Here is a 12,134-nt window from a genome sequence, read left to right as displayed (position 1 = left end):
TGATTCTTTTGTAATAAAGAAAAAAAGAAATCTGTAAGGGCTAAAAGAGCACTTCTTTTTTTCACAAAAGTGAGCATCGCGGCAATTCGAAAAAGTTTTAAATGAGTTGACCTTAATAAAATTTAGTTTGATGGAGAGAGTTGGAGGTTTCTAAACACTTCTTCTATATTTTAAGGGAAAAAAAAAGTTTCATAGATTAACCAAAGTTGAGAATTTGCACTTAAAGCGATAGAAGTTTTGGGCCGTGTTATGTTTAAAGAATTTTTAAATTTTTAGGAAGATTTTAAAAACTATAGAGATTAAATAAACATATTTATTTATATTGAGATGACCTACTTTAAAAAAAAAACTCTTATCTACTATTCCAGATTACATATAATTTAAAAAGCTTTTTATAAATAAAATTTATTATCATTTTTTTCTGTTTATTTTATATTTATAAATTTAATTTTTATCATGTTTTAACAGTTAGTGATTACTCAAATTATTCTCACGTCATAAATTTTTCTAGCTTCACGTTAGCAAAAATATCCTTATACTTTTTTTCTGAAAAAATATATTTTAAAAAAAGTAAAAATAGTGATGGAAGTGAAAATTATTTTACTATTTTTTTCAAATTTATCACAAATTATATTTTAAATGTAAAAATCATGAACTTTTATTTTGATTCAGATCATCTTGGAGTATTTCTCATAACATAGTAGGCCGTAGGATCTTCTATTATCCAAATGCTCCGGAGATTATCTCGAACTAGGCACTAACCCCAGACATAATGATCATTAACGTATAGACTTAATCTCACGTTTTTAATTAACTAAAATTTTCTTTGGGTGAATCAACTTTTTTTTTTTTTATCATGAAGTGGCCTTAGGTTATTAGTTGCGAATAACGAGTTCAATGTGCCCACGAGGCACCTGCGCGTTAATTTTCTTTAAACCTTCGGGTATGGACTGCGCGGTGCAATGTCCGGGCATGGCTCTCGCACGTTGTTGTCGAGATGGATGACCAGCGAAATTGAGATGACGACCGAAACAAAAATCTTTCATATGCCAACCAACACCCGCTCACGCATACACGTTTGGTTTGCATGCACGAGCTACTGAAAGCAGCAGCCCCCGGTCGAGTTGGAACGTTTGGTGGGTCAGAGGCACGCCCCGGCGGACAGCACGTTTGTAATGACAGCTTTGACATATTTCATCGTGAAGAAATACAATAAAATTTTAACATTTAAGTTGATTATACATATATATGTATGTATATATCATATTCTCTATTTAGGGTCATCTCATTCATAGAATTGCTTAAAGTTGTTTTGAATTAATATAGGAAAACTTTTATTATGATTTTTAAATATTTTAACGAACTTAATGAAATGCCCACAAATTATTTTCTTTTCTTACTTTACTTTTAAATATTTTACTGATTGGATGACAGCAATCCTAAAAGCGACATTGATATATGCAAGCAATTACAATTACTGTTGGCAAAAGGATTACAATAATTATTGCTAGCTAATAGCAATAATCTTATATTCGTTTTTACTCATCACATTATTGCGTCATATAGTAATGAAATATTTTCTCAAATTTTCGATGCTTTCGTTTATGAGACAATGACTTGCAAATGTTCTATATCAGATATTGATATATGAAACATGGAAAATAATGTCTCCCATAATTATTTTTTTACCGAAAAATGATATCCAGCAATATTGCCATTTTTGGGAAATAATACAATGTCAACTACTACTTGGAGGTTTCAATTAATGATGATGACCTAACATTACTTGAATGTGTAGAGTGGATGTACTCGATCTATTGCTAACCCTTCATATATTTGCTAATTAATTCTAGCTAAAGAATTAAACGATATATGTCAAATGAGGATTTTTTACATTTTAACATTATTGAATTATCTCTTGAAAATCAGTTCACTTTAATTTTTTATCGAAATAAGCTCAAGAAAAATATCCATCTTTAAAAAAATCTTAAACTATCCAACCTTGCGATAACATATATAGTTAGGAAGGAAGGATCAGATTTTTAAGATTTACATAGTTATGGCACATCATTCCCGTTCTTAGTAGTTATCCACTCGTCTGCTTTGATTGTATTGATACTTCCTTACGTCGACTTAATAAGGCAAAATTATTGTAATGAAAATGTTAGTCATCAGCTCTAAGTTACTCGACATAGTAGCACCCGTGACTTATTTTGGGAGGAGGAATAATGCATCCTCTCCTCGCATGACCGCGCTGCAGTGACTAGATCTGGGCGACTCTTTTCCAACCAATAGCGTCGAGAGGCCGAGGTAGAGTCATAACTCGTAAGTTCATATACGGGGCCAGGGGATTAGCGACCACCTAGTGCCAAAATGTTAATTAGGGAAGAAGAAGTAGCTTGACCGAATCATAGCTAGGATAGTTGGCGCGCCAGTCCTGAAAAATTAAACACATGACCTGACCTATGTACGCTAGGCCTGTTTTGGGAAGTACATTATCTTCTATATGACATGTGATTCGGTCTAGAGGAATAGGAGATTTAGTGTAGCGGCACATGTCGACATTTTGAAAGTAAGAGTTTCTGGTTTGATAAAGAGAAATTTTAAATAACTAATAAAATGGTACGTGTAGTTTTACTAGATATCGAATTGGTGATCTCTAAATCAACAGATGATGACGTGCACTACTGCGTTACATTCTCTTTTAAATCATATCAATTTTGTTGGTTCGAATAATAGTACACTGGGAAAAACACACAAGCACGCACAGACCCATAAAATTTCATCGAATATTCGAAAATTGAAATTACTGAAAAATACAATTAATTAATTTATGTTATTTGATGTATAGGCCGTGTCATGTGGAACCATATCTACCACGGCTTGTACAGGCCTAACCCCAACTCCACGTGGCGTTCGACCTGCCCGTCCATCAAACCTAACCCCTCACCTCATATAAATCCCCTCCCACCCCCTCTCCCATTTCACTCCCGATATACGATCCGACGCACACTTTTAATTACATTTCATTTCACGAGCCCTCTCTCCTTTGGTTCGGGGACTCCGAATCTCGGCCACCGGAGCTCCAGCGGTAGGTGCGCGGGACGACATATATATACATATATAACACGTACAATGGCTGCCACCACCACCCCCACCATCGAGGAGATCAGGAAGGCCCAGCGTGCGAGTGGCCCTGCCACTGTCCTTGCCATAGGGACCGCCACCCCGAGCAACTGCGTGTCCCAGGCGGACTACCCCGACTACTACTTCAGGATCACCAACAGCGAGCACAAGACCGAGCTCAAGGAGAAGTTCAAGCGCATGTGTACGTAATTCATGCCGATGAATATCCATGCATACATGCGTTTGTCATGACTAGCTCTTATAATTAACTTCTCTCCTTTATCAAACTTGAAAATGGAAAAATACCAATTCGAATTCTGAATTTCACCGTGCAGGTGAAAAGTCGATGATAAAGAAGAGATACATGCACCTGACCGAGGAATTCCTGAAGGAGAACCCAAACATGTGCGCGTACATGGCAACGTCGCTGGACGCTAGGCAGGACATTGTGGTCGTGGAGGTGCCGAAGCTAGGAAAGGAGGCGGCCTCGAAGGCCATCAAGGAATGGGGTCAGCCCAAGTCGAAGATCACCCATCTCATCTTCTGCACCACCTCTGGAGTCGACATGCCCGGAGCCGACTACCAGCTCACCAAGCTGCTCGGCCTCCGCCCCTCCGTGAAGCGATTTATGATGTACCAGCAGGTAAATACCCCAAGTCTTATCATGTCTGTCGGTTCGTTTTTGTGGTGAATTCAATATTGCCTGCTTCGGTATAGTTATTCTCTGATCTAATTAATTAACGTTGTCCGGATTGATTAGGGATGCTTCGCCGGCGGCACGGTCCTCCGTCTAGCCAAAGACTTGGCAGAGAACAACAAGGGCGCCCGCGTCCTCGTGGTGTGCTCGGAGATCACTGCTGTCACGTTCCGTGGACCCTCCGACACCCACCTCGACTCCCTTGTTGGCCAAGCCTTGTTCGGGGACGGTGCTGCTGCTGTGATCGTCGGTGCAGACCCCGACACCAAGATTGAGAGGCCGCTCTACCAGCTGGTCTCGGCTGCGCAGACCATCCTACCGGACTCTGATGGTGCGATCGACGGCCACCTCCGCGAGGTTGGCCTGACCTTCCATCTCCTCAAGGACGTGCCTGGCCTGATCTCCAAGAACATCGAGAAGAGCCTTGTCGAGGCCTTCACCCCGATCGGGATCAACGACTGGAACTCCATCTTCTGGATCGCCCACCCCGGGGGGCCGGCCATCCTGGACCAGGTGGAGGCCAAGCTGGGGCTGAAGGAGGAGAAGATGAGGGCCACGCGCCACGTGCTGAGCGAGTACGGGAACATGTCCAGCGCGTGCGTGCTATTCATCCTCGACGAGATGAGGAAGAAGTCGCTCAAGGAAGGGAAGGCCACCACCGGCGAGGGCCTCGACTGGGGTGTCCTCTTCGGGTTCGGACCAGGTCTCACGGTGGAGACCCTCGTGCTGCACAGCGTCCCGATCGAGCCGGCTCACTGAGCCAGATTGGTCGGTCGACGATTACACGGCGTTTAATTAAGGGTATTTATTGGTTTGGCGGGTAATAATTAATAGTGTGCGTTTGTCATGGTGGCAGTCGTAACGACATGGGGGGAAATGAAATTCAAATGAATCAAAGTGATATCTCCGGCTTTGTTTCGTTTTGTTTAAGGTTTTTTTTTCACCTTTTTTTTTTTCCTCTTTTTCAAGTAATTTGAAACTTTGTTCTTTGTATCTCAAATGGTCGATGATAATGAAATATTCACGAGCCATTGCAATGTTCTCAACCGGACTAGTTATTCCGCGTGTTCAACCTGTCAGTCTTGGCATTTAGCGTGAGTTTCGGAATATTGAGCTTTATAATCCGACATGAGTAATAAATCGAGAGATCGTGCGTGGAGGATACACGAATAGTTTGACAAGTAGGAGAAAATTCTTTAAGTTGTGACACATCGTATATTTTAACGATTGAATGGAACATTACTATTGCAAGGACAACGTTGAATTATGTTGGAATTTTCAAGCCATGAAGTTGGATTGAGTTTGACTGCTTGGATTTGGGCAGGCGCTCAGCCTTCCTTGCTTGGTAGTTTGCACGTGAAAGGCTACCTCAACTGCCAATTTCTATTTATTATTAGGTACGTCCTTGCCTTCAACAAAATAGATAAATAAAATAAATAATTTTTATATGATGGAAAAACTTTATCTAGTTTCAGACCATACCAGAGAATCGGGAAAATTGGATGAGAGGGAAAGTTTCTAGACTAGAGGAACTCCCCTCGTACGATTTTTCTTTTCTTTTCTCTCCATATGCTAAGAATAAGTAGAAAATCAGAAAAGGATGTAGTAGATTTGAGATTCGATATTTGGTGAGAAATTCAATTTCCCTTAATTAGTAATTAGGAGTTTAATTTCATCATACTAAATACGTAAGCCTCTCTTTATAGTAATAATAATAATAATAGTAGTAAGTAAAAAGTGATTTAATTTCGAATCTTTTGATTATCAAGTATTAAGTATATGGTCAATTGAGTAGGTATAAATATATCAATCTGAAATAATTTACCGACTGCAATTGGATCAAGTGCAACTAATTGCTCCATGTCTAATCCGAGTAAGAGCTATAGTAAATTAACGATTTCGTCCGCTCCGATTTAAAAGCTTTCCCTTGTTACAATACAACTTGCAATCTAAATTGAAGAATTTTTACTACCGAAAGAGGAAAAAATAAATAAATATATATATATATATTTGAAGAATTTCTCTAATAGGCCACTAATGGGCCGGCGTAGTTCAACTAGCCCAGATAGATATCTGGGCCTGAGGCCCGTTTGACTTTTGCCGGGGCCATCTTCTTCCCCCCAATCTCTCTCCATCATCTTCGCATTGACGTCGTCCTCTACCTCCATGGATTCGGCGACTGTACTGGAGCAATGATGAAACTTCCGGATGCTCCCAATTGAATTCAGGAACCAGCACAGATCAGTGATGGCCTCTCCGATTCTGGGATTCCTCCGTTTCCCACCTCGCCCTTGACCATCAGACGATGCGCCTATCAGTTTCTTGGTCGAGTCCGGCGTAGCTCATGTCCGTGCCTGAAGATGCTCCAGTGCCTCTCGGCCAAATCGCCGCCGCCATCTCTTCCGGACGAAAATAATCACAATTCACAGTCGCCGCCACCTCAAGGTCAGTTCGTCGGCCTTTCTTCCCCCTTTCTTGCTGCCGTCAAACTGTTTGCTGAAATGCCTGAACGAGTTTCTGCCCCCCTGCAGGACCGTCAACCGACGCGATCCCGCGGTCGAGCGGCCTCCCTTCGCCTATCAACCTCCACGAAGAGTACAGGCTCAGCCTCCATACCAACTCCTACAATGAGGTATGGACCCGGACCCGGGTCGTCGGGTCTGACTCCCACGATCAGGGTTTCGGGATTCGCCCCCAAGAGTCTATCGAGGAGACCCGGGATAGGATCCTCTCCGAGGTCCTTGACCCCAACAAGGAGTCCGTTCAGGAGGCTCTCGGCCGGGCTCGGCCAGGGAAGCTGACCCGATTGGCCTCGGCCTACTTCCAGGATAGCGAGAACACCATTGGCCTCTGCCTCCTCCTCCAGGAGAACGTCTACCGCGCCCGGGCTGCCTACGCTCCCCTCCTGGACCTCCTCTCAGTGCTCCCCCTCGAAGTTGGGTCCCTCACCCCGTTACAGTGCAACCGTGCATATGAAATGTTTGCCGAGTTGGATTCCCATGATGACCCCTTCACCTGCTCCACCCTAGATGGTTTCGTGCAGATGCGCAGCCGATTCTCGGACCTCAAACGGTACCTTGAAAACCGGATAAAGAGGTCCCGGTCCCGAGCCAGCCTCGTAAAACGTGCCTCCTCTGGTCCAGCTCTGTGCCTCATTGGGACTGCAGTGGTCGCGACAGTATCTGCAGCTGCAGTGACCGCCCACTCCCTCCTAGCAATTGTCATCGCAGCCCCCTGTGCTGCCAACCACATGATTACACCGGGCAGGTTCACGAAGAGGGCGCTTGCGCGGGCGGCGCAGCTCGATGCTGCGTATAGGTCGACGTATGGGCTCGACAGGCACTTGGAGACGATATATCTGATAGTCGATAAAGTGCAGGCTAAGATAGAGAGCCTCCGGGGGCTAATTCGTTTGGGCCTAGTGAGGGTTGGGGATCTGTACGCTATCCAGCAGGCGGTGAAGCATCTGAGGAGCGATCCCAGCGACTTACTCGAACTGCTCGAGCAACTCGAGGAGGCCATCTGCCTCTTCTTCACCACTGTCAGCAAGGCCTGGAGGCTGCTCCTCGAACAGATTTGCTCTCACCATAGTGTTGCTTCCTGACGATAGTTGCCGACCATGTTTCATAGTTGAACCGGACCAAATGTATGATAATTTGAGGCACAATAATACAGCTGAGTCGGTATTTGTTATTGCTAAACACAATATGCTGTTATGAGATGTGCTGTATAACTTTTAATATGCTATCCGATGCTCTGCTGCTTTATTTGATTTGCCTTTGCTGATCAGAATATTTCCGTAATTTCTCTTCCCGCGCCATTGAGTAGAGCGGTCGAAGATGAAGCACGCGAAGCAGAGGCGTCATCCCTGTATATATCTGTAAGGTGACGTAGTGGGTAGTAGTCACGCCTCTCACTTGGCTCGTAGGAAAAAATTGAGTGGCTAAAATTAGATTCATATCTCCTTTTCCATCTTCCAGTTAGAAACTTCCCGTAATGTTGTCAAAGAATCGTTGTGTGATAGGCTCACTTGGGATTTTACTGTTCAGGTGTGATCATGACAGCAAGACCAAAGCTAATACCTGCATCTTGGAGGCTGTCAAGGAAAATAATCATGAACACTTTTTTGTGGTTACTCAGGACGCTGATCTTCAAAAAAAGCTTCAGGAGGTCGGTCATTACATGTTACTGAACTTAAATGTCTTTGGCAAGTCATATTGCTTCATTCACTTGGCATAGTGATCTTTTTGATGCCTTTACAGTTACAACCATGGCTTGTCTTTCGTTATTGCAGGATGAGAATCCCTTTTCCATCAGACTCTTATCTGAATGTATCCATATGGAAAATTTTGCTTTTCATGTTCTGAAGTTGCACTTGAACCCTTTCTTAATTTAGTCAAACTGCGTCTTGCTATTTTCTCGTGATTTATTGTGTTCTTGAGCAATTTATAACTTCAGTGTTCATGATTATTCTGTTCTAGATACCTGGCATTCCTGTAATGTTTCTGGAGAAACCATCTTCTGTTCAGAGCAAATTTGTGAAAGATTCTGAGGAAAAGCGCTTGCATATAACTGAGGAGGAGTGGAAAAGGTTGGAAAAGAAAACGGGTGTGGTTTTGGCATCCCAGGAACCGAACCACTCTGATGAAGAAGATCTTGGTGGTCATCGGAGCAGACATAACAGCAGCAGGCAAAGTGTCACAAGCTGCTAGGAAAGGACTTGGTGTGAAGGATAAGCCCCAGTTCAAGAGAAAGAGAGCAAAGGTTCTTATTCATATCCTGCACCAATTTCCATTTCAAGCCTGAGACCTTTTATTAGTGTTGTGCTGCTATGGTTCCCCCCACCCCCTTTACCGTAGTAATAATAATCTCATCGTCATGCGGGAATTTATTTGGTAACTTGTTGGGCGTTTCTTACTGCATTTGATCTTGGCAGGGTTCGAATCCATTATCATGTTTGAAGAAAAGGACTCATCGAAATGAAAAATCTCCATCTGAAAAGGTATGTGGACATGCTTTTCTACCAATAAGCACCACGAGCCTTATACACGAAAGAGTTTTATGTCACAATTAATTTGATCTCTCGATGTTCTATTACCTTAATTGTGAAAAGCCAACCTAAATAGATTGAAAATTAATCGAAATGAAGTACAATCTTGTTCTCACACTTTCTGATGGCATCCGCCTCAAACATTGAATTCTCGTAGTATCTGATGCAGGAGAGGGAAGCGGATAAAGGCCATGCGAGAAGTAGAAGTAGGAAGAGGAAGAGACCGCACAAAAGCAAAAAGCCTCTGGTGAATGGATAACTGAGGTTTTTTGCAGGACGCAGAAGACACTAGAGAGAGCAATTTTTTGCCCATGTTGATTCTTGAGTCATTTTTCGCCCTGCAGTTAGTAATGTATGCGTATTATTCATCTTATTCTGTTAACATTAATGATGAGAACCGAGCTTCATGATGGAAAATTTACAGCGATGTGCGGTTCCCCGACCAGTGATTGGCACATACATATGCTGCAGCGAAACAATGCATACATTTGAATGCCAATGAGAAAGGTTACTGCATTATAAGAAAGTCCATGCGGAGTATGACCTGAAACTCGGGACACATTACGTAGGCAGGGTGCCGTCAACTTAATCTTATCGAATGGAACCCATTCTATTCGCAAATAGATTAAGTAATTGGACTACTTCACTCGCATCATCGCAACGGCAAGGAACTGAATTATCACTCGCACAACACCAGGGCCCATATGCTAATGCCTTTCAGTTGTAAGTAAAAACTACATCTTGCTCCAGTATCGAGTTCGCCTTTATTATATATATACATGTAAGTATACACGCCCTAAATAAAACAAACACCCTAAATAATGGCACTGCAATGCATGTAATAGAAGGTCCTGCCTTCTGGGTCCCATAAACTATCAAAGCTAAAGGAGATGAGAGATGGGCCCTTTTGGGCCTGAGGCCCATTTGACTTTTCGCCAGTATACCGACTTACCGTCTCTCTCTCTCTCTCCGTGTCTGGTCTCCGCCAACCAGCAAACCGGACCGGTGTCGGGGTTCCCTTCCTTCCTCAGCAAGCTCGAAAGCTGATGAAAGCAACAGTCTTCCTCCCGATTTCGCCGGATTGACTATAGCAAAACTCCATTGCTGTGTTCGTCAGCAGTGATCATCAAGCAACTGCCCCGACCGATCGGTTATATGCTTGAATGCGACATAGCCCAGCTCAGCATTGTGGCTGAACATGCTCGATTGCATCACCGCCAGCTGCTCTCTCTCGTCTTCTTGCCCGACTCCCAGCCCCCACCCGCCTCCCTCGCGAGGTTGGTGCGGTACTTCTGCTGCTCTTCCTGCTTTTTTTACTCGATTGTTTGCTGGGTGTTTGTGGAAATGCTTGAACCAGCTTCCCTCTCTGCAGGGCCCTCCAGCGACGGAACCCCGCGATCGAGCGGCCTTCTCTCGCCCATCGACGTCCACCACGAGTACGCCCACGCCCTCCAGAGCGACTCCTACAAGAAGATATGGACCCTGTTCGAGGACGTCGGGTCAATCATCCCGGATGATCAGGAGCTCCAATTCAACCGCCAGGAGTCCTGGGAACGGACCCGGGAGAGGATCATGGCCGAGGCCCTGTATCCCGACTGCGGCCGCGTGAGGGAGGCCCTCGGCCGGGCGAAGCGCTGTAGGCTAACCGATCTGGCGTCGTCCTACTTCGACGAGAGCGAGAGGGCCACCGAGCTCTTCATCGCTCTCCAGTTGGGCGTGCGGAAGGCCCGAGCCATCTACGCCCCGCTCTTCGATCTCCTCTCCGTGCTGCCCTTCGATGCCGAGTCCCTGTCGGAGGCCCAGTGCAGAAGGGCATACGAAGTCTTCGTCCAGTTCGATCACTGCAGCAGCTCCTTTCCGTTCACGGGGTCGGACACCTTCAAGCCGATGCGTGACTGCTCTCTCGAGCTCAAGAACCACCTGACCAGCCGTGTCCGGAAGTCTCGCTCGAGGGTTCGACTTGTCCATCGTGCCACCTCCAAGTCGGGCCTTTGTGTCATCGGGACAGCAGCTGTTGTAGCAGTCTCCGCCGCTGCAGTCACCGCCCACTCCCTCGTAGTCGCGGCCGCCGCCGCTCCCTGCATTATCCCTTTCCTGCCCCCCAGAAAGTTCGTGGAGAGGGAGCTCTCCCGTGCAGACCAGCTCAATGAGGCCGCTCGGGTGGTGTATGCGCTTAGTGAGCACTTGGAGACCGTGGATAGCCTTGTGGAGAGGCTACAAACCACAGTAGAGGGGGACAGGCGCCTGATACAGATCGGGCTGGAGAGGGGCGGGGACCCAGGGCCAATCCGGGAGGTGGTGAAGCATCTTAGGAGGAGCCCGAGCGCATTCTCCCAGCAGCTCGAGCATCTCGTGGTGGACACCTGCCTCTGGTTCACCACTGTCAACAGGGCTAGGGAACTGCTTTTCGAAGAGATCTGCTCTCATCGCGATCGAACCGATGATTCCTGACTCATTTTTATCACTTGCAGTAGCAAATGAAGATTTTAGCAATGTCTTCTCTTCTAACAAAATGATTATAGCCAGCAACATCTTATGGTTGCAGAATCTATAGGCTGTGTACTTCGCACGATTTATAAGCCGTGGACTTCGATTCTAGTAGCAGAGTATAGAGTGTACTTACTATCCGACAGCATCGCTTGCTCTGGTGTGATGTTTGAGATCTCTATTCTCCAGGGACAGTTCGAGCAAGCGATTTGTCGCGGTGAACTCCGGCTTCTGTCGGATTTCTCTGCCAAATCTGGTCTTTTCAGTTGTCGTAGATGCGATCTTATGCAAACACTTTTTACTCAATCTGTCAACATTGATTCTGTGCGGCCAGATTCAATGCTAATCATCGGATCGAATCCTCAGGCTCGGGATGATCATGGGTTATTTATGTTTATCCCCAATTGGGACAAAGAGTAATGTACAAGCAAATGAAATGCTGAGGGGGAAATATAGAAGATAAAATATAATTCCACATATAAGAAAGGGAGAAATCTATTATATCTATAGCTAATATAGTACTGGAGTGTTTGTTATTATATGCCATTTGTTCAAAAAGTTGATACGTAAGATAAGGTTTTTATTTTACTAATTTTTCTTCTCAATTTCATAATAAAAGATAAATCACTAATTAATAATTAACTGCAAAGACAATTTTTTATTCTAAAAAATAAAATAAAAAGGAGTTATTACTTCATATATCTCATGGTATCACCGGTTTCTCAAATCTATCATATGCTTTGAAAATTATCCAAAAATGCTTATGGTTTACAT

General features: G+C 44.4%; 4 protein-coding genes across 7 annotated transcripts; all 4 read left to right on the top strand.

Moving 5' to 3' along the window:
* Positions 1-2,975: 2,975 nt before the first annotated feature.
* LOC116196157 (chalcone synthase) lies at positions 2,976-4,864 on the top strand. The gene is made up of 3 exons (XM_031525740.1): positions 2,976-3,328; positions 3,462-3,769; positions 3,887-4,864. The coding sequence occupies exons 1-3, from the start codon at positions 3,136-3,138 to the stop codon at positions 4,580-4,582; spliced, it is 1,197 nt and encodes a 398-aa protein (XP_031381600.1). The 5' UTR covers positions 2,976-3,135; the 3' UTR covers positions 4,583-4,864.
* Positions 4,865-5,954: 1,090 nt separating this feature from the next.
* Positions 5,955-9,332, top strand: LOC116195810 (UPF0496 protein At3g19330-like). Of its 4 annotated transcripts, none has more exons than XM_031525174.1 (7): positions 5,955-6,268; positions 6,355-7,469; positions 7,652-7,703; positions 7,873-7,993; positions 8,305-8,587; positions 8,760-8,825; positions 9,043-9,332. In XM_031525174.1, exons 1-2 carry the CDS (start codon positions 6,184-6,186, stop codon positions 7,425-7,427), a joined length of 1,158 nt encoding a protein of 385 aa, XP_031381034.1. In that variant the 5' UTR covers positions 5,955-6,183; the 3' UTR covers positions 7,428-7,469; positions 7,652-7,703; positions 7,873-7,993; positions 8,305-8,587; positions 8,760-8,825; positions 9,043-9,332. The 4 variants fall into 4 exon arrangements, with proteins under 4 accessions (XP_031381034.1, XP_031381033.1, XP_031381032.1 ...); XM_031525173.1 differs by having other exon boundaries at positions 7,652-7,708; XM_031525172.1 differs by having other exon boundaries at positions 7,614-7,708.
* LOC116197007 lies at positions 7,820-8,535 on the top strand. The gene is made up of 3 exons (XM_031526995.1): positions 7,820-7,993; positions 8,086-8,154; positions 8,305-8,535. The coding sequence occupies exons 1-3, from the start codon at positions 7,820-7,822 to the stop codon at positions 8,533-8,535; spliced, it is 474 nt and encodes a 157-aa protein (XP_031382855.1).
* A 293-nt stretch (positions 9,333-9,625) lies between the features above and the next one.
* On the top strand, positions 9,626-11,668 carry LOC116195809 (UPF0496 protein At3g19250-like). The gene is made up of 2 exons (XM_031525169.1): positions 9,626-10,159; positions 10,246-11,668. Exons 1-2 carry the CDS (start codon positions 10,072-10,074, stop codon positions 11,322-11,324), a joined length of 1,167 nt encoding a protein of 388 aa, XP_031381029.1. The 5' UTR covers positions 9,626-10,071; the 3' UTR covers positions 11,325-11,668.
* The last annotated feature ends 466 nt before the right edge of the window (positions 11,669-12,134 follow it).

The sequence above is a fragment of the Punica granatum genome, chromosome 2 (genome assembly GCF_007655135.1).
Source record: "Punica granatum isolate Tunisia-2019 chromosome 2, ASM765513v2, whole genome shotgun sequence".
Taxonomy (NCBI): domain Eukaryota; kingdom Viridiplantae; phylum Streptophyta; class Magnoliopsida; order Myrtales; family Lythraceae; genus Punica; species Punica granatum.
Note: the sequence above shows the minus strand (reverse complement) of the source record. Positions and strands in the feature narration are given on the sequence as shown.